Source organism: Silene latifolia, chromosome 4, assembly GCF_048544455.1.
Source record: "Silene latifolia isolate original U9 population chromosome 4, ASM4854445v1, whole genome shotgun sequence".
Lineage (NCBI taxonomy): Eukaryota > Viridiplantae > Streptophyta > Magnoliopsida > Caryophyllales > Caryophyllaceae > Silene > Silene latifolia.
Window position 1 is genome coordinate 100,788,280 of NC_133529.1, and position 25,409 is coordinate 100,813,688.

Sequence of the window (25,409 nt, forward strand, 5' to 3'; positions counted from 1 at the left end):
AATATGTGTAGTTGTACACGTATATTTACGGAGTGTTTTAGACAAAATTTATCGGGAAGCATTTAAACATGAAATGATGTTTAAAGTAAAATTACACGTATTTGTGCGACAAATATAAGAACCAAAATGGACCCGTAAATGGGGCATTGGACCGTGTAAATAGAGTGTAAGTGGATGGTTATAATCTAATCATTACACTCATGCTTTTTGTTCTTCCCCATCAAATTTGTTCTTTTCTATGGACAATCACATTGGACATAAGAAATAGCAAAAAGTACTCCTCTCCCCATGCACCTCCCACCCGGCCTCCCTCTTTATCACTCTCAAAATTGTTCATTTTTCCAACCACTTGAACATTGTGTTTATGTAAAAACAAAAATTCATGTCTCTCTCTAAAAATAATAAAAACCTTACTAATAGTTAGTGAAGAAAAAGAAAAAAAATACTAAGAGTGTTAGTATTATTCTTATATAATCAAGGGTATTTCAAGCACAATATCTAGTTAGTATTTGTTAGAAATTTGGGCATTTTGTTCTTGGGTGCTACTAGAAGGGGATCTTCTATTTGGAGATTTGTGTTAGGAGGATCTTCCATCATTTTAAGCTCAAGAACAATCTAGATAGGTGATCTAGATTGTGCCCTAATATTTCCATACCCAATGTAAGGAGATTCGATTTCCTTCTTCTAAATATTTTATTAAAATGCTTTAATATTGCATGCATGTTACATAGATCACCTAAACACAAATTATGAGATAATTTGATATTTAATTAGAGAGTCTAATTAGGATCTATGATCCTTCAGTCTACTAGGTCTAGTTTAGGTCTTACTTGGTCTCGTAGGAGGGGTCATCCTTTGCTTCCTAGTATACGAGGGTTCCCTCACGTGTCCCTAGGTCCTTTGTGGGTCCCAAATTATCCGAGTATTACACCCATTCAAATCTTCAATGGGGCTTTATTTGAAACTTGTAATTTGACTTCTCAAGTTGTTGGTCTTTCGAGGCGAAAATTATCTCTTGTAGAATGCAAAAGCTAAATTATTCCAGATAGTAACCCCATGATCCTCCATATTTAGATCACGGAGCCATTCGGCCGCCCCATCTTGTAAGGAAAAAGGAAAGAGAACCTGCTTCACCTGATCCTGAGTTACTCCAGCAGTCAATGGAATGGAGCAACAATAATTAGTGAATTTTTCCATATGCTTTGCAAGATCCTCATTAGCTCCTCACCCAAACAAGTTTCGTTCCACCAAGTTGATGTAAGATGGACGAATCTCAAAAGTACCCTTGTCAGTAGTAGGAAGCTTGAATCCTTTCGGGATAGAAGTCAAAGTAGGCTCAGAATGACTGGCAAGAGTCGGCGTCTTTATTGATATAAGAACGGGGACTGGGGGTGTCATAAATAGGCGTCTACTCTTCGTAGGACGGTTCTTCTGGCACAAATATGGGCTCTATATCACTGTCAAGTACACTCAAGTCTTCTACTTGACCTATTTCTCTGTGAAATTTTCGTCTGTACCGAAAAGTCCTCTTTGGCTCAGGATCAAAAGGTACAATATCCGACCTGTCATACCTGGGCATACACGAAACAATAAGAAAAATATCAAACTGTCTCTAGGAACTGATGCTCCCTGAGACAAAAGACAAAAATAAACAAAGACAAACAGAAAAATTGTTGCGTCCCCGACAACGGCGCCAAATTTGATAAGGCTAAAGTTAGATCACCTATATCAAAATAAACCTAAATTACTACTAACTAATAGCTAGTGGTAAGAAGGATGGAATACACAGGGAGGCGAGTTAATTATTCTAGTTTGTTTATAATTAAGTCCGTCTTAAAGTAATCATTTTCTTGAAAGATTTGATTGTTTTGCTAAAACTAATTGCGCTGCAAATAAAAGATGAATTCAATAATATTAAAAGGGTCTAGGGATCGAGTTCACTATGTAGTTATCTGGGGTTTCTTTTAGCTAATTGATAGAGCGATTTATGTTGCTTAAGGTCATATGATTGGTCGATTCTAATAAGTCCTTTATATCTAACTTAACATGCGATCGCTATCATTAAGTTAATTATATCCAGTTATTATAGCCTTTACTATTCTTAACCCGGTCGGTGAGAATCCTAGTTTGCAACACTAGTTAATTAATCCTGCGGAAACTAACCAACTAGATTCAAAACAATCAACTGAACAACAACTAAGAAGCAATTTAACTAACAATTCATTAATTACCCCCTTCTAACAACCTAGATCCCCATTCACTCTAGATTATGAAATTAGCTACTCATACTGATAATAACAACAACGATAACAATAGAAGAAAGCGTAATTGAAAACATAATAAGATGAACAACAAAGCAATTGTAATAATAAGAAACTTTGAATTAATCAATAACTAAAGAAAGATTAGTATCGTAATTAGGGAGTATAGATCCGGAAGCAATACGTAAATAAACTTAATCTAAAGTATTTTTTTAGGGTAAAATAAAACGTAAGTTATAATAGGGCACTAATTAGGTATTTATAGTAAACATAAACCGACTTTAGGAAATTGCGCGGAAAGTGTAAAACACGTTGGATACTCGATCTAGTGCAAGTGTACTCGATCGAGTACACAACACTCGATTGAGTCTTCTCTAACTCGATCGAGTAAACAATTCTAAGGAGGGTCAACCCCGATTGGGGACACCCTACCCCGATCGGGGTCGTGGTGATCCGGGCTTTGTCCTTTAAATAGTGATTACATGGCATAGGGAATCCAATGACTTGCCTTAATGCCTCTTAATTCCTCCGACTTATTGCACAAAAGTGGATCCTAAGCTTTGCTTCTCTATCTTTATGGGCTTTATTTGTTTACTTGTCCACCAACCAAAGTTGGTTTCTTTATGCTCAGAATTTCCCAAAACGCCCCTCCATAGTCAAGTTTCGTTTCTTTTAGCCTCGCGAACTTTAGTGCTTGCTAACTTTGCAGGAAAAAGCTACTGAATGCTTATTTCCTTCAAAATGCAATGAATACAAGCAAAAACACTTAGAACACGGAATTAGCTCACAAATACACTTATAGAAGTGTAATAATCAAATAAAACTGAGCTAAAATAGATAGTTAAACTACATATAAAATAGACCTATGAATAATTCAATAAATTTTATTATAAAAGTACATTATAATTACGGTGATTTGATTGTAAAGTTATTAAAAAATTATTTTGGTAAAAACTCTAAAATGTAAATAATTACGTTCATTGCGAAAAATGCTTCAAATGCTTATAATTTTCATTATGTTTATTGAAATATTTTGATAGGTAGAGATGATTAAAGTGAGTGTCTCACAATGTTTTACATTTCCGTGAAAAAAACTTACACCATTAAATTCATTAAAAAAATATATTTAGAAGATTCTTTGTATTTATTAAAAATATAACTTAAAGAAAACTACTAATAGATAAGTTTTTATAGCGTGGGAATGAAACAAAATATATTGCAAGAGATTGAGTACATATGATATTTTGATAGGTTTAAATCGTGTGATGATGAGTATGTGTATGAGTATGTATATACACAATGATCGCGAGTGCATTTCAATAATTAAAACAAAAGTAATGATTATTAAGTAATATAGTATTGTAAACGACATATAAAAATAGAAAATACGTTAATTTTTTCTTTAATATCCTAAATTAAATATGTATACATTAAGTATAAAATATTAGTTACTAGGTTGAAAGCCCGTGCGTTGCAACGGGTAATTAACTTAGTTATAATGGGAAAAATAAGGCTTTAATGTTTACATCTAATCATTTGTTTACATATGATTAAAATCTCTCTTTCAAAAAATTTAAAGATAAATACATACACACCTGCCGTTTATTGATTATAAATAAATTTCGCTATTGTGGCAATAATAATAGAAACTCCATTAAAAGATCTCTAAAATAATACTTAAGAGACTCAAAAGATTTTGGGATGATACTTAGTTTTCAAAGATGACCCTTATATATAATCATAGGATCACCCCAACTTATGGTAATTTTCCGATGTGGGACAATTCGACTATTTATACATTATATATTAATCACACCTACATTATTTTTCAATGTGAGACAAATAATATACTAAGAAACTGATATTTTTTATAGAGAAAATTAAATTAAATTTATATCTCTCTTTCACAAAATTTAAGAGACTCAAAAGATTTTAGGTTGATTCTAAGTTTCAAAGATGACTCATATTTATAAATTATAATTGATACCGTCGTTTAGTATCAAAATTTAAATTTATAAAACCGAACTAAACTAACAGAAGCTAGTGGTAGTACGGGTCGAACCACAGAGAGACAAGGTTAATTGTGTTTGCTAATTTTTAATCTATTGAAATAACAATTTAAAGGGGGGTTTTGATTTGGTTTGAAACTAAGTTGCAAGTGAAATAAAATGCTGTAAAAAGATGAAAACAATAATAGAGAAATAGCTAGGACGATCGGTTCACTACAGTTTCGACGGCATTAGTCCAAAGTAGGTCTGATATGAGTACGGTATTCGGGTAAATGACGAGTCCTCTCGGTCCACTGTCAACAGGAAACACCCTTTCGGTCTGAATTCCCTCCCTGAATCACACTAACTAACTTTCGCTCTGGTCAGTGTAACTAAGTCTGCAACTTCTATCTCCTTTCGGTCTCAAGAAATTCCTATTGCCTTTCGGTCTCAAGGGTAGACTAATTATCATAGTTTTTAGGTCTATTCTGTTCCAATCTTACGATCTAGGTTTAGAATTCCCAAATCAATTAACAATTCTCCTCTTGGTCTCCTCATTAAACGATGCAAATTAATTAACTTTGATAAATAAATTACCGACCTAAACAATCCTACAACATCCTAAGCCGTCTACACTATAGATCTCCTCACATCCTAGCGAAGGGAATCTAGCTACTCATAATGATAATTGAAATAACAATAAATTGCGAACTAACTAAATACGAAAACATAATAATTGAACTTAATAAATTAAAAGGCATAAAAGAAATCAATCTAGAGTAATAACTAATAACAATAATTAAATACGTAAGCAAAAGATTAATTATTGAAAGATTAAGAGTAGAAATTACAAAGGAACTTGGAAGAGGAAGAGGAACAAAGAGCCGTCCCTAAGCAACGTCCAAAGCAAACGTAATACCAAAAACTGAGTGAAGGAATGATGATCCCCTTTAGGTTTTAGAAGTCTCTCTTATATATAATAAGAGATATTATTATTTCCTAAATAAATAAAAGATAAGACTAATTACTAAGTCTCGCGCAAACAAATCTCATTTGAAGCATAAACTGGTCGATAGACCACAAGACCCGATCGATCGTTCGAGCATAGCTGAACAGTAGCTTCTGGAACTCGCGCTCTGGTCGATCGACCAAGTAGGTCAGTCGATCGACCAAGGGTGTTGTACAGTAGTGCATTCTGACGAATTCTGCAGCGCGCAACGATCTTAAAAGAGCTGCCATTTCTTCGTTACTTGGTCAAATCAGGCGTTCTACGCGGCGTTGGAAAGCTAAGAGGATAATCTTTCACCTCCAATTTGAATCGTTCGATTATCTGCTCTAGAACCCGAGATATAGCCATCTGAAACAGCCTGCAATGTCGAGAAGCATTTCTTTGCTTGTTAAACTCGTACGCACCCATGCTTTTGCTATCTTCAGGCCTTGAAATGCACTCTAAACTTCAAGTCCGAGTCAAATATTCATGTCCTTCCTAAGCTTAGCTTTCGGGGTCAAGATTTGGTTCATTTTCTGCTCAATCCCGCAATAATCTGCAATATTACTTAAAAGGCGGAAGTCGATTTAAAAGGGGCAAATAGTAGAATAAACTACTAATAATGGACATAAAATGCGTGGAAATAAAGATGTAAAACATCACATTATAGACACGCATCAAACTTCCCCAAACCAAACCTTTGCTTGTCCCCAAGCAAACTAAATGCAAAACTAAATCTAGATAGAAAGGAGCAAAACATGGACAAACTGAAAACCGTCTACTTAAACCAATTTAATGCATATGAATCAACTACTAAAAGCGCAATGTCAAGCAAACGAATTTATGCGTATTTCAAAAAGATGTTGAACTTTCGACCTTGCAAGACTTCCAAAATTGGACTCTCACGGGTCGCTCAATCACACAATACAGCACAAGGTGAGTAAATGTAAAAGATAGAAAGAAGTAAATTTTGTAGTGACACTCACCTAACTACGACCTATAAGAACATGCCTGCAGTATAACATAAAAGTAATCTCTACGACCGTACATATGCATTCCAACCAAACAAATGACCATGACACATGCCGAGGTATATATGGGATATGTGAGGTATTGGGTAAGAAGGGGCTAAAACGATTTGGATATGTGGAGTTAATAGGCCGAGCTAGCAACAACGGGATCCAAATAATACGCACCTTCCAACTTCAAACTCAATGTGAACGATACAAAGCAGTGCCAAATTGATGCACAAAACTCACAATCTCCAACAAACTTCAACTCCCCAAAAGATATAATAACAACATGGGAGTAAAAATCGCCATATAATGAAATTCCTATTCATGCGATTTTTCAATTCTGCAGAGCCTGGTCGACCGACCAGAAGGTGGGGTCGATCGACTGAATATCGAACTGGTTTTCATTTTTTTTTTTTTTCGTAATCTGTTTTTTTTTTTTTTCTTTTTTTTTTTTTTTTTTAGAGTTCTTTTCTTTCTTCCCTTTTAATATTTCACCACTCATCTCACATAGAGCAATATAACCAAAATGCAATAAAAACATTCCCAAAACCACAAGTACTAGCTCGGATAAGGTGGCTAATTTCAGTATGTAGCTAATGGGACAAGAAGGCAATTTTGGCTATGTGGGGCTTATGGGTAAAATGAGAAAAGGAGACTTCTCCTACATGTGTCAACAAACCGCAAACCGAATGCATACAGACACTAAGCAGATCAAATTTATGTTTATGCAAATTAATGTAACATGTCAAATAAGGAGAACTACTCACATCCTACATGAAATCGGTCATGAATGTCACCGATTTATAAGGCTCTAATTCCTTAGAAAGATTTTGTAGTTTGCCAAAATTTTCAAGTCAAGCCTACTAGTTCAACAGATTTTGAAACGAAATTCGAGATATTGCAACAGACTTTTGCTAAAAGAGGTGATAAAGTGCAAGGCTTAAGCAAATAAATTTCAAAGAATGAAAAACTCCAATCAGACTCAACCTAAAATGCAAAAGAAACGTGAATTTTTTTGAATTTTATGACATTTTTCAATTTGTATGAATTTTTGTATATATAAGAAATAAGTACAATGCAAACAGAAATGTATAAACGTGAATGCAAAACAAATGCAAATGCAGACTTAAGTGTGCATTACCCTCCCCAAACCAAATCGGACAATGTCCTCATTGGACCAACTACTACCTAACACCAAGCAACAGCAGCAGCATATAAGAGGGCGGTAAAAATGCAAACTAACTTAAAGGAGATAAAATAAAATGGAGTAGGAAACTCACAAGATATAACCTCCCCAAACCAGGCATGAAACGGGGGAGATAAAAGCAATCGTGATACAGCAGGGATCACGAGCATACTTTGTCGCGGCAACAGCAGGGGCCACAACAGAATAGGTGCACTAGCAGTGAATCGCGTCAATCCAACCCTGCAAACAGCTTGAGTTCTTATAAGTAATCAAACAATAAGGCAAACCTCCCCAAACCAATTCCCGACAAAAGGGAATTGCAATAAATTAATTAGAAATAGGGAGAAAGAACTCAAATAAATTACCCAACAAAACATAATTAAACCAAATTAAAAGCAACGGAATTTGATTTAATTAAAACTTGAAAAATATTTGGGTAGACAAATTGGTAATTTTAATTCCAGAAATTTGTAAAACTCAGGTAAAGGAAGTAGCATGTAAAAATTAAAAACAAAGGAAATAAGGAGGAGAAATAAACGAGAGAGAAAAGGAGAAAAACTCCTCTATCTCGAATTGCACAGCGGCAAGAACTCGATCAAGAATCAGCAGGGCTCGATCGTGGCAACCTCCATGGAACGATTTCCTATCCTCTATCAACTCCATATTACCTGAAAATCTCACAAATATGCAGAATACAAAAATACCAATACCAAAACTTGTCCATTGTCAACTCAAATAAACTAAACTAAAGCTAAAACTAAACGTCCTAATAAAAGCAATAAATAGTTCAACAAAAATCGAAATTACAAAATAAATACAGGCCGAATAGCACTACGGCTCAATAACAAGCTACCCCAAAGCAGGGCACTTGACCAAAAGAGGTCCTTTCAAGAAGATGGACCGCTACTCTAGGCTTCCAGACAACAGGCTTAGTCGAAGGAAGGATATCTGGTGTCGCAAAATCAATGACACGCTTCTTCACTTTGCCCGGCCTCTCTCTCTCTCAGCAGCTTGCTCGAATTCCGTCTCACTAGTATCACCCGGATCTCCTATGCCCTCTCTGCCATGACCTGCGCAAAGAATGAATTAAAACATGGTCCTCCAATTTGCTCCAAGTCGGGGCGGAGGTGTCGACAAATGCAGAATATAACTCGCATAAAGCACTAGGAGGATCCGTAATGGGATCTATAGAGGATATGGCGTCACAAGGTTTGACTTGCATCGGTGCCTTATGAACGCCGGTCCAGTAAAGGGTCAAATTTTCATCCCCTACCGCGCACGGTCATGGTCCTATCCCCGAAATTTATCACTGCACCAACAGTGCGCAGGAATGGTCGTCCTAAAATGATAGGAGTGTGTCGGTCTTCGGGAATATCCAAAACCAAAAAGTCAATGGGAATAAAGAATTTCCCTATCTGCACAGGTATGTCCTCTAAAATACCTATTGGCCGTGATTGGGTACGGTCGGCCATCTGCACGGTAATATCAGTAATACGAAATTTAGTGAAACCAAGTCTCCTAGCAAGAGACAACGGCATAACACTGACACTAGCCCCTGTATCACATAGGGCGTTATCGACCAAGTGGGTCCCAATACAGCAAGATATGGAGAAACTACCCGGGTCAAATTTTTTATTTGGCAGCTTATTTTGAAGATGGGCAGTGCCCGTCGCAGTGAAAGCTACTACATGATGATCCTCTATATGTCGTTTACGAGATAAAATATCTTTCATAAACTTCATATAAGACGGTACTTGGGTAATTAGATCAGTGAAAGGAATAGTTACCTCAAGGCTCTTGACGATCTCCAAAAATTTGTTGAACTGACGCTCCAACTTTGCATTCTCCAAACGCTCCGGATACGGGACTGCAACACTGGCCGTAGGATCAGCAACCTTCGGCTTCCGTAAGTTTAAAACTTCCGTCAAATCATCAATGAGTATAGAATCATGCAAATTAATTGACGGGGTTGCGTCCTGTACTGAAGACCTGGTCGATCGACTGTTAGTAGTGGTCGATCGACCACATATGCTGGGCGTGAATAGTTCCTGTCCAGAAACTATTTCGTCTGACAATTCAGTCGATCGACTGGGAATGTTGGTCGATCGACCTGAATTACTGGCATTCAGACTCGTTTTTGCATCAGAATTCAAACGAGCTTCTTCATCATTTCCCGAGTCTTCCTTTGGCTTGTCGGGACTTTCATATGAAAGGCCACTCCTGAGATTGATGGCATTGATCGTCTCAACCGGCCCTTCACATTTAATTGAAGAATTAGCGGCTTGCTTAGCCTCCATATTTTCTAATTGTTTCACAAAATTCCGTGAGGACTCAATCCCGGCTGCTTCCATATTCGCCACTTGAGCCAAGAGGCCTCGGACCATTTCCCTCAATCCCTCGATCTCATTTGAGTTATGAACGGGAATTTCAATTCTTTCCTTAGAAGCTTCAGAGGTCTCGAGCTTCTCGAGACGGGCAGTAATAGAAGTAATGAGTGTCACAACGGCACTCATTTCATCACTTTGTTTTCGCGAATTTCCACGCGAACTTCCAAACTTGGCTCTATAGACTGCCATCTCCTCAATAGTGTTCCAACCCTTATCATAAGCTACATTGTTACGAAATCTACCATTTGCAGCCGAATCAAGGATGACTCTGTAGTCATCATACAGAGAATTATAAAATTGGTCGCAAAGGTACCACTCCTCAAAACCGTGGTGAGGAACAGATCGAATCAGCTTCTTAAAACGGGTCCATGCTTCATGAAATTCCTCATCGGGTCCTTGCTGGAAATTTGAAATTTGAGCTCTCAAAGCATTGGTTTTCGCAGGCGAAATATACTGTTTGCAGAAAGCCAATGCCAGAGATGTCCAGTCTGTAATTCTAGCTACTACCTTATCAAGGTAGCGATACCATTGACGCGCAGAATCTTTCAAAGAGTAAAGAAACATCTTCTCCTTAACTTCATCTTGTGTCACTCCAGCCGGTACGGGTATGGAACAGCAATAATCCGTAAATAACTCCATATGCTTCCAAGGATCCTCATCTGGTAGACCAGCAAACTGATTTCGCTCCACCAATTCGATATAGGAAGGACGAATTTCAAAGGGGGGAGTAAATCCTTTTGGAAGGTCGTGTACTTTTACCAAGATTATCAGATATCGTAGTCATGCTTGCCAAAATGAGAGTACTCAAGTCTTCCTCTCAAAATCTTACTTCTAACTCTGCAAGAGCAAAACTAGAAGCAAAAGTAAGCAACGGTCTCAAGGAACCAAAGTTCCTTGAGACAAGAAAAATAAATTAAAAATAAAGCAAACAAAATTATACCGTCTCCCCGGCAACGGCGCCAAAATTTGATACCGTCGTTTAGTATCAAAATTTAAATTTATAAAACCGAACTAAACTAACAGAAGCTAGTGGTAGTACGGGTCGAACCACAGAGAGACAAGGTTAATTGTGTTTGCTAATTTTTAATCTATTGAAATAACAATTTAAAGGGGGGTTTTGATTTGGTTTGAAACTAAGTTGCAAGTGAAATAAAATGTTGTAAAAAGATGAAAACAATAATAGAGAAATAGCTAGGACGATCGGTTCACTACAGTTTCGACGGCATTAGTCCAAAGTAGGTCTGATATGAGTACGGTATTCGGGTAAATGACGAGTCCTCTCGGTCCACTGTCAACAGGAAACACCCTTTCGGTCTGAATTCCCTCCCTGAATCACACTAACTAACTTTCGCTCTGGTCAGTGTAACTAAGTCTGCAACTTCTATCTCCTTTCGGTCTCAAGAAATTCCTATTGCCTTTCGGTCTCAAGGGTAGACTAATTATCATAGTTTTTAGGTCTATTCTGTTCCAATCTTACGATCTAGGTTTAGAATTCCCAAATCAATTAACAATTCTCCTCTTGGTCTCCTCATTAAACGATGCAAATTAATTAACTTTGATAAATAAATTACCGACCTAAACAATCCTACAACATCCTAAGCCGTCTACACTATAGATCTCCTCACATCCTAGCGAAGGGAATCTAGCTACTCATAATGATAATTGAAATAACAATAAATTGCGAACTAACTAAATACGAAAACATAATAATTGAACTTAATAAATTAAAAGGCATAAAAGAAATCAATCTAGAGTAATAACTAATAACAATAATTAAATACGTAAGCAAAAGATTAATTATTGAAAGATTAAGAGTAGAACTTACAAAGGAACTTGGAAGAGGAAGAGGAACAAAGAGCCGTCCCTAAGCAACGTCCAAAGCAAACGTAATACCAAAAACTGAGTGAAGGAATGATGATCCCCTTTAGGTTTTAGAAGTCTCTCTTATATATAATAAGAGATATTATTATTTCCTAAATAAATAAAAGATAAGACTAATTACTAAGTCTCGCGCAAACAAATCTCGCTGAAGCATAAACTGGTCGATAGACCACAAGACCCAGTCGATCGACTGAGCATAGCTGAACAGTAGCTTCTGGAACTCGCGCTCTGGTCGATCGACCAAGTAGGTCAGTCGATCGACCAAGGGTGTCTGATGAGTGCATTCTCGACGAATTGCAGCAGCGCAACGATCTTAAAAGAGCTGCCATTTCTTCGTTACTTGGTCAAATCAGGCGTTCTACGCGGCGTTGGAAAGCTAAGAGGATAATCTTTCACCTCCAATTTGAATCGTTCGATTATCTGCTCTAGAACCCGAGATATAGCCATCTGAAACAGCCTGCAATGTCGAGAAGCATTTCTTTGCTTGTTAAACTCGTACGCACCCATGCTTTTGCTATCTTCAGGCCTTGAAATGCACTCTAAACTTCAAGTCCGAGTCAAATATTCATGTCCTTCCTAAGCTTAGCTTTCGGGGTCAAGATTTGGTTCATTTTCTGCTCAATCCCGCAATAACCGCAATATTACCGAAAAGGCTAAGTCGACGAAAAGGGGCAAATAGTAGAATAAACTACTAATAATGGACATAAAATGCGTGGAAATAAAGATGTAAAACATCACATTATAGACACGCATCAAACTTCCCCAAACCAAACCTTTGCTTGTCCCCAAGCAAACTAAATGCAAAACTAAATCTAGATAGAAAGGAGCAAAACATGGACAAACTGAAAACCGTCTACTTAAACCAATTTAATGCATATGAATCAACTACTAAAAGCGCAATGTCAAGCAAACGAATTTATGCGTATTTCAAAAAGATGTTGAACTTTCGACCTTGCAAGACTTCCAAAATTGGACTCTCACGGGTCGCTCAATCACACAATACAAAGACAAGGTGAGTAAATGTAAAAGATAGAAAGAAGTAAATTTTGTAGTGACACTCACCTAACTACGACCTATAAGAACATGCCCGCAAAAGTATAACATAAAAGTAATCTCTACGACCGTACATATGCATTCCAACCAAACAAATGACCATGACACATGCCGAGGTATATATGGGATATGTGAGGTATTGGGTAAGAAGGGGCTAAAACGATTTGGATATGTGGAGTTAATAGGCCGAGCTAGCAACAACGGGATCCAAATAATACGCACTTTCCAACTTCAAACTCAATGTGAACGATACAAAGCAGTGCCAAATTGATGCACAAAACTCACAATCTCCAACAAACTTCAACTCCCCAAAAGATATAATAACAACATGGGAGTAAAAATCGCCATATAATGAAATTCCTATTCATGCGATTTTTCAATTATCGCAGAGCCGGTCGACCGACCGAAGGTGGGGTCGATCGTTGAATATCGAATCGGTTTTCATTTTTTTTTTTTCGTAACTTTTTTTTTTTCTTTTTTTTTTTTTTTTTTAGAGTTCTTTTCTTTCTTCCCTTTTAATATTTCACCACTCATCTCACATAGAGCAATATAACCAAAATGCAATAAAAACATTCCCAAAACCACAAGTACTAGCTCGGATAAGGTGGCTAATTTCAGTATGTAGCTAATGGGACAAGAAGGCAATTTTGGCTATGTGGGGCTTATGGGTAAAATGAGAAAAGGAGACTTCTCCTACATGTGTCAACAAACCGCAAACCGAATGCATACGGACACTAAGCGAGATCAAATTTATGTTTATGCAAATTAATGTAACATGTCAAATAAGGAGAACTACTCACATCCTACATGAAATCGGTCATGAATGTCACCGATTTATAAGGCTCTAATTCCTTAGAAAGATTTTGTAGTTTGCCAAAATTTTCAAGTCAAGCCTACTAGTTCAACAGATTTTGAAACGAAATTCGAGATATTGCAACAGACTTTTGCTAAAAGAGGTGATAAAGTGCAAGGCTTAAGCAAATAACGGCCAAAGAATGAAAAACTCCAATCAGACTCAACCTAAAATGCAAAAGAAACGTGAATTTTTTTGAATTTTATGACATTTTTCAATTTGTATGAATTTTTGTATATATAAGAAATAAGTACAATGCAAACAGAAATGTATAAACGTGAATGCAAAACAAATGCAAATGCAGACTTAAGTGTGCATTACCCTCCCCAAACCAAATCGGACAATGTCCTCATTGGACCAACTACTACCTAACAAAGCAAGCAACAGCAGCAGCATATAAGAGGGCGGTAAAAATGCAAACTAACTTAAAGGAGATAAAATAAAATGGAGTAGGAAACTCACAAGATATAACCTCCCCAAACCAGGCATGAAACGGGGGAGATAAAAGCAATCGTGATACAAACAGGATCACGAGCATACTTTGTCGCGGCAATGTTAGGGCCACAACAGAATAGGTGCACTAGCAGTGAATCGCGTCAATCCAACCCTGCAAACAGCTTGAGTTCTTATAAGTAATCAAACAATAAGGCAAACCTCCCCAAACCAATTCCCGACAAAAGGGAATTGCAATAAATTAATTAGAAATAGGGAGAAAGAACTCAAATAAATTACCCAACAAAACATAATTAAACCAAATTAAAAGCAACGGAATTTGATTTAATTAAAACTTGAAAAATATTTGGGTAGACAAATTGGTAATTTTAATTCGTAAATTTGTAAAACTCGGGTAAAGGAAGTAGCATGTAAAAATTAAAAACAAAGGAAATAAGGAGGAGAAATAAACGAGAGAGAAAAGGAGAAAAACTCCTCTATCTCGAATTGCACAGCGGCAAGAACTCGATCAAGAATCAGCAGGGCTCGATCGTGGCAACCTCCATGGAACGATTTCCTATCCTCTATCAACTCCATATTACCTGAAAATCTCACAAATATGCAGAATACAAAAATACCAATACCAAAACTTGTCCATAGTCAACTCAAATAAACTAAACTAAAGCTAAAACTAAACGTCCTAATAAAAGCAATAAATAGTTCAACAAAAATCGAAATTACAAAATAAATACAGGCCGAATAGCACTACGGCTCAATAACAAGCTACCCCAAAGCAGGGCACTTGACCAAAAGAGGTCCTTTCAGCAGTATGGACCGCTACTCTAGGCTTCCAGACAACAGGCTTAGTCGAAGGAAGGATATCTGGTGTCGCAAAATCAATGACACGCTTCTTCACTTTGCCCGGCCTCTCTCTCTCTCAAGCCAGACTTGCTCGAATTCCGTCTCACTAGTATCACCCGGATCTCCTATGCCCTCTCCGCCATGACCGCAAAGAACAGACCATTAACAGCATGGTCCTCCAATTTGCTCCCAAGCTGGGGCGGAGGTGTCAGTACAGCAGAATATAACTCAGTAATAGCACTAGGAGGATCCGTAATGGGATCTATAGAGGATATGGCGTCACAAGGTTTGACTTGCATCGGTGCCTTATGAACGCCGGTCTGGTAAAGGGTCAAATTTTCATCCCCTACCGCATGAGTCATGGTCCTATCCCGAAATTTATCCGCACAACAACGCGCAGAATGGTCGTCCTAAAATGATAGGAGTGTGTCGGTCTTCGGGAATATCCAAAACCAAAAAGTCAATGGGAATAAAGAATTTCCCTATCCGCACGTGGTATGTCCTCTAAAATACCTATTGGCCGTGATTGGGTACTATTCGCCATCCGCACGGTGAATATCGATGTACGAAATTTAGTGAAACCAAGTCTCCTAGCAAGAGACAACGGCATAACACGACACTAGCCCCGTATCACATAGGGCGTTATCGACCAAGTGGGTCCCAATACAGCAAGATATGGAGAAACTACCCGGGTCAAATTTTTTATTTGGCAGCTTATTTTGAAGATGGGCAGTGCCCGTCGCAGTGAAAGCTACTACATGATGATCCTCTATATGTCGTTTACGAGATAAAATATCTTTCATAAACTTCATATAAGACGGTACTTGGGTAATTAGATCAGTGAAAGGAATAGTTACCTCAAGGCTCTTGACGATCTCCAAAAATTTGTTGAATCGACGCTCCAACTTTGCATTCTCCAAACGCTCCGGATACGGGATCGCAACATCGGCCGTAGGATCAAGAACCTTCGCTTCCGTAAGTTTAAAACTTCCGTCAAATCATCAATGAGTATAGAATCATGCAAATTAATTGACGGGGTTGCGTCCTGTACTGAAGACCTGGTCGATCGACTGTTAGTAGTGGTCGATCGACCACATATGCTGGGCGTGAATAGTTCCTGTCCAGAAACTATTTCGTCTGACAATTCAGTCGATCGACTGGGAATGTTGGTCGATCGACCTGAATTACTGGCATTCAGACTCGTTTTTGCATCAGAATTCAAACGAGCTTCTTCATCATTTCCCGAGTCTTCCTTTGGCTTGTCGGGACTTTCATATGAAAGGCCACTCCTGAGATTGATGGCATTGATCGTCTCAACCGGCCCTTCACATTTAATTGAAGAATTAGCGGCTTGCTTAGCCTCCATATTTTCTAATTGTTTCACAAAATTCCGTGAGGACTCAATCCCTACATTTTGCTTCCATATTCGCCACTTGAGCCAAGAGGCCTCGGACCATTTCCCTCAATCCCTCGATCTCATTTGAGTTATGAACGGGAATTTCAATTCTTTCCTTAGAAGCTTCGTGAGGTCTCGAGCTTCTCGAGACGGGCAGTAATAGAAGTAATGAGTGTCACAACGGCACTCATTTCATCACTTTGTTTTCGCGAATTTCCACGCGAACTTCCAAACTTGGCTCTATAGATCGCCATCTCCTCAATAGTGTTCCAACCCTTATCATAAGCTACATTGTTACGAAATCTACCATTTGCAGCCGAATCAAGGATGACTCTGTAGTCATCATACAGAGAATTATAAAATTGGTCGCAAAGGTACCACTCCTCAAAACCGTGGTGAGGAACAGATCGAACCAGCTTCTTAAAACGGGTCCATGCTTCATGAAATTCCTCATCGGGTCCTTGCTGGAAATTTGAAATTTGAGCTCTCAAAGCATTGGTTTTCGCAGCGAAATATCTTGTTTTAAAGCCAATGCCAGAGATGTCCAGTCTGTAATTCTAGCTACTACCTTATCAAGGTAGCGATACCATTGACGCGCAGAATCTTTCAAAGAGTAAAGAAACATCTTCTCCTTAACTTCATCTTGTGTCACTCCAGTATGCAGACGGGTATGGAACAAACAATAATCCGTAAATAACTCCATATGCTTCCAAGGATCCTCATCGGTAGACCAAAGCAAACTGATTTCGCTCCACCAATTCGATATAGGAAGGACGAATTTCAAAGGGGGGAGTAAATCCTTTTGGAAGGTCGTGTACTGTCGGCTGAAGATTATCAGATATCGTAGTCATGCTTGCCAAAATGAGAGTACTCAAGTCTTCCTCTCAAAATCTTACTTCTAACTCTGCAAGAGCAAAACTAGAAGCAAAAGTAAGCAACGGTCTCAAGGAACCAAAGTTCCTTGAGACAAGAAAAATAAATTAAAAATAAAGCAAACAAAATTATACCGTCTCCCCGGCAACGGCGCCAAAATTTGATACCGTCGTTTAGTATCAAAATTTAAATTTATAAAACCGAACTAAACTAACAGAAGCTAGTGGTAGTACGGGTCGAACCACAGAGAGACAAGGTTAATTGTGTTTGCTAATTTTTAATCTATTGAAATAACAATTTAAAGGGGGGTTTTGATTTGGTTTGAAACTAAGTTGCAAGTGAAATAAAATGTTGTAAAAAGATGAAAACAATAATAGAGAAATAGCTAGGACGATCGGTTCACTACAGTTTCGACGGCATTAGTCCAAAGTAGGTCTGATATGAGTACGGTATTCGGGTAAATGACGAGTCCTCTCGGTCCCATCGTCAACAGAAACACCCTTTTTGGTCCGAATTCCCTCCCTGAATCACACTAACTAACTTTCGCTCTGGTCAGTGTAACTAAGTCTGCAACTTCTATCTCCTTTCGGTCTCAAGAAATTCCTATTGCCTTTCGGTCTCAAGGGTAGACTAATTATCATAGTTTTTAGGTCTATTCTGTTCCAATCTTACGATCTAGGTATAGAATTCCCAAATCAATTAACAATTCTCCTCTTGGTCTCCTCATTAAACGATGCAAATTAATTAACTTTGATAAATAAATTACCGACCTAAACAATCCTACAACATCCTAAGCCGTCTACACTATAGATCTCCTCACATCCTAGCGAAGGGAATCTAGCTACTCATAATGATAATTGAAATAACAATAAATTGCGAACTAACTAAATACGAAAACATAATAATTGAACTTAATAAATTAAAAGGCATAAAAGAAATCAATCTAGAGTAATAACTAATAACAATAATTAAATACGTAAGCAAAAGATTAATTATTGAAAGATTAAGAGTAGAAATTACAAAGGAACTTGGAAGAGGAAGAGGAACAAAGAGCCGTCCCTAAGCAACGTCCAAAGCAAACGTAATACCAAAAACTGAGTGAAGGAATGATGATCCCCTTTAGGTTTTAGAAGTCTCTCTTATATATAATAAGAGATATTATTATTTCCTAAATAAATAAAAGATAAGACTAATTACTAAGTCTCGCGCAAACAAATCTCATTTTGAAGCATAAATCGGTCGATAGACCACAAGACCCAGTCGATCGACCGAGCATAGCTGAACAGTAGCTTCGGAACTCGCGCTCGGTCGATCGACCAAGTAGGTCGATCGATCGACCAAGGTGTCTTTGTCTGAGAGTGCATTCTGACGAATTCTGCAGCGCGCAACGATCTTAAAAGAGCTGCCATTTCTTCGTTATTTGGTCAAATCAGGCGTTCTACGCGGCGTTGGAAAGCTAAGAGGATAATCTTTCACCTCCAATTTGAATCGTTCGATTATCTGATCTAGAACCCGAGATATTGCCATCTGAAGCAGCCTGCAATGTCGAGAAGCATTTCTTTGCTTGTTAAACTCGTACGCACCCATGCTTTTGCTATCTTCAGGCCTTGAAATGCACTCTAAACTTCAAGTCCGAGTCAAATATTCATGTCCTTCCTAAGCTTAGCTTTCGGGGTCAAGATTTGGTTCATTTTCTGCTCAATCCCGCAATAATCTGCAATATTACGTAAAAGGCTAAGTCGATTTAAAAGGGGCAAATAGTAGAATAAACTACTAATAATGGACATAAAATGCGTGGAAATAAAGATGTAAAACATCACATTATAGACACGCATCAATAATCATACACCTTATGGTAATTTTCCGATGTGGGACAGTTATACTATTGATACGTAGTATGTATTCACCATAGCTACATTATTTTTCAAAGAATTACACCATCTTTTCGCACTTGGTTCGGCATCCAACTCAAATTTCATTATTGTCAGATAATAATACAAACTCTTAAGAGTTTTATAAGACAATACGTTGTACCTAAGTTCTAAAAATGGCTCTTATTTGTAACCATAGGACAACCCCGCCTTATGGTAATTAAATTTCCAATGTGGGACAATCTACTATTTATATGTAGTATATTTACTACCCTATATTATTTTTCAATGTGGGACAAATAATATACTTATAAGTATTCCCTAATATGTCTTTCAATTATGAATTTTACAACTTGTGTAAAGCTATCCGCAAAATAGTTCAATTGACTAAAGCATGGGAGACTAAGGAATTTAAGACACGCTTGAAAATACGAATCTAACCCTAAAAATGTCTATATATTCTTCTACGAAATATAAACAGAATTGACCACCTAATAAATCAGGAATCTCCACATTAATGATGTTACTTGGGATCAAGCTGTTTGAGCGTATAAATTTCTCTTTTTTCATTTTTATTGGTTGGACCAAAGTTCCTACGAATTTAACAACTCTTATACGTATATTACAATGTGGAGTATGTGACCATAAATAGCTAGTTTTAGCTAATAAAGTAGTAGTAAAATAGATAAATACGAAGTAGATTGATAAATCCGTAAGCCTAATCTACCAATTTTAGCTCAATACAATACTTAGTGTATACTTACTTTAATCATTTGTTTTTTTCTTTATCATAAGTTTTTTTTTTTTTTTTTTTTTTTGGCAGCCGTAAAGAAAAGTTTTACATTTTTATGGCTTGTCTAGCCAAGCCATGCGCAATACTATTAAGATTTCTAGGAATAAAACTGAAACATAAACAATGAAAAGAGCTTGCGAGTTTATGCATGTCCTCCAGGATGCCTGCAATCAGATGATCAACTTTATCGATTCCTGCCAGCGCATTAATAAGTTGTAGACAGTCAGACGATATATCCATATGCAACCAGCCCTCAGCACTAGCCCACAAAAGCACATCCCTAACACCCAGAGCCTCAGCCTGCAAAGCTGATTCAGCTTTAGTTTTCACCTGTCGTCGCATACGTTCTTGCCCCTGCCCATCATAAGCCACCCATCCAAACGCTGCCACGTAATTCCGTTCCCATCCGGCGTCCACTTTTACCCTGATGACATTACACCGATCCGGACATCCAATCAGTTGGACAGGATGCCCGGTTCGTATATCCATCCTTCGTTGATCCAGGAGCTCTTCCACACCCCCTTGAATCTTTTTATCATACCCTTTCCCTCAAGTTGATCCTTTAAAATGCCTACCTTATCCTTAATCGATCCAAACAGAAAATCAGCAAGTACATGAGGATTCTTAGTCATTCCATCAAACTTGACCTTATTACGAATGGTCCATAATCCCCATAAAATTGCGATGAAATTTATGACTCTTATCTGCCCTTCATCCTGCTTCCAAAGATACCGAATCCAATCAATTAGCCAATCAGCCATAAAAATCGACTCCGCACCACCCACTCTAATACCAAGCGAAGATCCCGCCCAGATCCTAGCGGACACCTCACAATCCCTAAACAGGTGCTCGAGAGTTTCCATACAACAGTGATTCTCTCCACACAAGCTACACATTACATCAACTGCCAGTTGTCTACGATGAAACTCTTTTCCAACGGAGAGTGTGTTCGTAATGATCCTCCAGACCAGTATTTTCCAAGAGTTAGGGATCGGAAGCGTCCATAGTTGTTTTCGACAGAAGGTCCTTTCCCGCTCACCGATCCTAGTTTTATCTCTAACTGTACCCTTCCTATTCATATACTCATCAAAAATCAATCCATACCCACTCTTGACCGTGAACACCCCGTCCTTTGTAAAAGGCCAAAAGATCACATCAGATACGTTCATATCCCGCACCCTGGTTGCCAGAATCCTTGCCGCGTACTCCTCTCTGATCAACGCCCGGATGTATGGCTCATTCCACTCACCATTAGGGAGCAAAAGATCTCTCACTTGCAGATTCGCCAAGTGCATATCCCTAGCCCCCAACCACTGGTCCCTTGGTTCCGGGCAAGCACCCCCCACCCATCGTGTTACCCATATATTCAGTCTTGAGTCGCGACCCGGCTTCCATCCCAGGTAATCCTTAATTGCCTGAAATCCATGAATAATGCTACGGACCCCCCACGAGCAGTTGGTTACCTTTTTTGATAATCTAGTAGGATCGACCATATCATCACCGAATACTTTCTGTCTAAAAATCCTACTAAATAAGGAGTTTTCTCCCGAAACCAGCCGCCACCCATGCTTTGCCAAAAGCGCTTGATTTAGGCATTCGATATTGCGAATCCCAAGTCCTCCCTTCCCTTTTGGAAGACTTAAAAAGTTCTTACTACACCAGTGAACCGTCGTTCCCAATTTACATCCCGTCCACCAAAATTGTGTCAAAAGAGAATTAATCTTTTTTGCCACACTTACCGGAATTTTGAAAACCGATAGAAAGTAATTGGAGAGATTGGAAAGGAAAGAAGAAATTAGAGTTAACCGCCCCGCTGGAGATAGAAAAATACCGTTCCATGAAGAGATCCGCTTCGTAATCTGGTCCACTAAGGATTGAAAAATACCCTTCTTCGACTCCTGAAACTCTGCTGGTATTCCGAGATATTTCCCAATACCTCTATTAGATCTAACGTTGAAAACCCTAAGGATTTGTTGTGCCTTTGCAAGTGTGGTATTCGGGCTGAAAATGAGACCTGATTTCGTCGGGTTTAAAATTTGGCCGGACGCCCCACAGTAACAATCTATGATGCTCTTGAGATGATCAGCTGTTTCGCCTTTATCCTTGAAGAAGAAGACCGCATCGTCAGCGAAAAATAGATGTGTCATTGGTCGTACCCCTCTACATAACTTAAAACCCTCCAGCCGGCCTGATTCCTGAGCCTGATCAATATTTTCCGAAAGGACCTCCATACAAAGTAAAAAGAGATACGGAGACAGAGGATCCCCCTGTCTCAGGCCGCACTGTGGTCGGAACTGCGGTAATGGTTTCCCATTGTAAAGGATTTCATAGCTTACAGAGTTGACACAGTTCATAATAAGTCGTACCAGCTTCAACGGAAAACCAAATTTTACCAATGTCATTTCCAAAAATCCCCATTTTATCCGATCATACGCTTTGCTCATATCTGCTTTAAAAGCACATCGTCCATGTACTCCCTTCCTGTATCGCGTGATATGATGTATTGCCTCATGAGCCAAAAGAATATTGTCACTGATACTTCGACCCGGAAGGAAAGCATTTTGTGACTCACTGACAAGTGAACCCATCACCTTTGCAAGCCTGTTCGCTATACATTTAGTCACAACACGCATGATCACATTACAAAGACTAATGGGTCGGTAATCGGAAACACCCTCCGGGGCCTCAGTCTTTGGTATAAGCGTAATAAAAGTCCTATTAAGCTCTTTCAGAACCCTCCCCGAATTTAGAATGGAAAGAACTCCAGTAGTGAAGTCATGCTTAACCAGAGACCAACATTTTTGGTAGAAACACGCTGGAATACCATCCGGACCTGGAGCTTTGAGGGCCCCCATTTGAAAGACAGCAGTACGTACCTCTTTGGCCGTAAAAGGTCTACTCAACCGGTCCGCCTCATCATGGGCCACCCGACTCTGCACATGACTCAGGATAGAATCAATTCCCGTTGTATCCCTTGAGGCCCCACCATTTCTGGAAGACTGATACAAATCCATGTAGAATCACTGAAATTCACTACCCACTAACTCATCATCATATCTCCATTGCCCATCTTCCCCTTTTAACCCATGGATAAGATTTCGTCCCGCCCTACCTTTGACCCAATTAAAAAAGAATTTTGTACACGTATCCCCTTCCACCGTCCATTTGACCTTTGCTCTCTGTTTCCAATAAACCGCTGCAGCTGCGGCAAAAATTCGAAACTCCTCATGCACGCGAGTGTACTCTTCATCACCCCCCCCCCCCCCCTTACAAGCTGTGTTGATCCCATGTTCTAACTTCCGATCAAACTCATCCCACTTGTCCTGCCACTCTGCCTTTTTATCCAAAGTCCATTTTTTGACACTGCCCCTCACTCTAGCCAGTTTCCTAGCCACACGAAAAGCCGGCGATCCAGAATCCACAGCAGTCCAAGCAATACGAACCCGCTCCAAACAATCCTCAAAACCCAAGGCCCAGGCATCAAGCTTAAAGGGTCTGCTACCTTTGGTATTAATTAGATTTAAGTCCACCTCAATAGGAGCATGATCCGAAATTTGTATGGGGTAGTGTTTAATGCCCGTATCCGGAAAAAGAGACAACCAATCCTTGGATCCCAAGGCTTTGTCCAGCCTTTCATACACCCTCTTATCTCCCTTCCTATTATTGCACCATGTAAACCTCGGTCCCTTGAACGGAATATCCACAAGCTCATTCCGTATTGTCCATAAATTAAAATCCTCCGCACCCGCAATCGGTCTTTGACTAGAACTTAATTTATCACATGCATACCCAACTTGATTAAAATCCCCTATTATTAGGAAAGGGAGTTGACAAGTGACCAACCATTGCTCCAAGTCCTCAAAAACCGATGCCCTCAAACTAACACTCGGGGCACCATAAAAAAGAACAAGATACCATAACCGTCCATTATATTTTTCAACTAAGAGGATAATATAATTATTACAAGCCTTAACAAGTGACATTTTTGACTCCTTCCTCCATCCTACCCATAGACCACCCGCTGCCCCAACAGCGTCAACACCAAAAGCCCTCACAAAACCTAGACTTCTAAACATAGGGAAAATCCGGCTTGTACTACATTTAGTTTCGAGTAAAAAAACAAAATCATAAAACTTACTACCTAATAACGCTCTTAGCTTCGGAATTGTAGGGGAGAGCGTGTTATTAAGGCCCCTACAATTCCATACAAGGCCCATCATGGTGAGTGAGGAGGTTGTGAAGGCCCAACCTCCGCAAAGCCATCCCAATCATTCGCCCTACCATTGACAGAAGGGTTCGAAGAATCACTCGAATCCACCATAACGACATCCGCCACATTGATCTTGAAACCCCATTGCTGTTTTGGGAGTTCACCCCCTGCAACTCCTTGCTCCCAGCGCCCTTTTTTGGCCAGCCTGTGAAGATAAGTCTTCGCATTTTCCAGAGACTTGCGTGCATCCTCAGGAATGATATAATCACCTGCCTCCGTGCAACATTTCCGCTTCCTTGCAGCACATATTTCCTCCCTGTGAGTATCCCTCATATCAGAATAGTGGTATACATCAGCCAATCCAAGAAAACCGTCTAAGTTACTGCCCACATGGATAGATGCAATTTGCTTTGCTTTGGCCCCAACTTCAGGAATATCAAAGAACTTGAGCCCTTTGTTTCTAATCAGCTTTCTCCCTTTGATCTGACTCACCTCATCCTCATAGGCCTCCTGTAGCAGTTTGTCAAGAGGGACAAGATTAGATGTCCCCTCATAAAGCTCCTTGCCCTTCCTATTGATAGCATCTGAAGCAAGAGATGCTATTTGTTGTGTCCCCCTAGCAGCACCATTGATCAGTAAATCACCATTAGAGCCTTGTTGATCTGACTCTGTTTCATTATCAGCAAAACCATCTCTCCCTACTTGCACAGCATCCTGAACCTCAGCAGAATCATCAGACGAGATAATAATGACCTCCTCCTCCCTGAAACTTAGTGAATCCTGTGAAGAGACATCCTCAAACTCATCTGTTTCTTGTTGAACAGGCCCCCCTGTATCTGCAGAAGCTTCATCATCAGCATCAGCCATATTCTCGTCCTCAGGGTTAACCATATTGACCCCCTCCTCGTCCACTGCCTCAGTACCAGATCCCCTCCCCTCCCTTAACTCCTCTCCTCCCCTGTTCTCATTTGCTGGTCTTGAGCCTTGCCCCACCTCTCTGGTAGTATGCCCATCAGGATAGTGATACCAGTTAGGAATACCCCCCATAGGTGGTTCAAAGGTCTGGTTATACCCCCTTTGTTCTTCCTCCATTCTTGCCCAATCCACATCCCCTTCAATTCTGCAAAGGATGGCCTCCTGCCTCCTTTGATCTCTGTCAACCAAGCCACTCAGGCAATCATGATTTGAATAAATGACATAAGTATCCTCAGCCTGAATTTGATTAAGGACCCCTTGTTGAAGCAGATTAGGAGTCTCCTGCGCCTCTAACTCCTCCCCTGCACTGTGGAAGATCTCAACGTTCATAGCATCTTCATCAAGCCAACCCCCAGCACCTGGAATACCCCCTCCAACAGGGCCC

The 25,409-nt window shown here is 39.2% G+C and overlaps 1 protein-coding gene across 1 annotated transcript; it reads right to left on the reverse strand.

The window, feature by feature from the left end:
- Window positions 1-22,859: 22,859 nt before the first annotated feature.
- Window positions 22,860-24,056, reverse strand: LOC141651829 (uncharacterized). Its single transcript, XM_074459524.1, has one exon. It carries the CDS (start codon window positions 24,054-24,056, stop codon window positions 22,860-22,862), a length of 1,197 nt encoding a protein of 398 aa, XP_074315625.1.
- Between the last annotated feature and the right edge of the window lie 1,353 nt (window positions 24,057-25,409).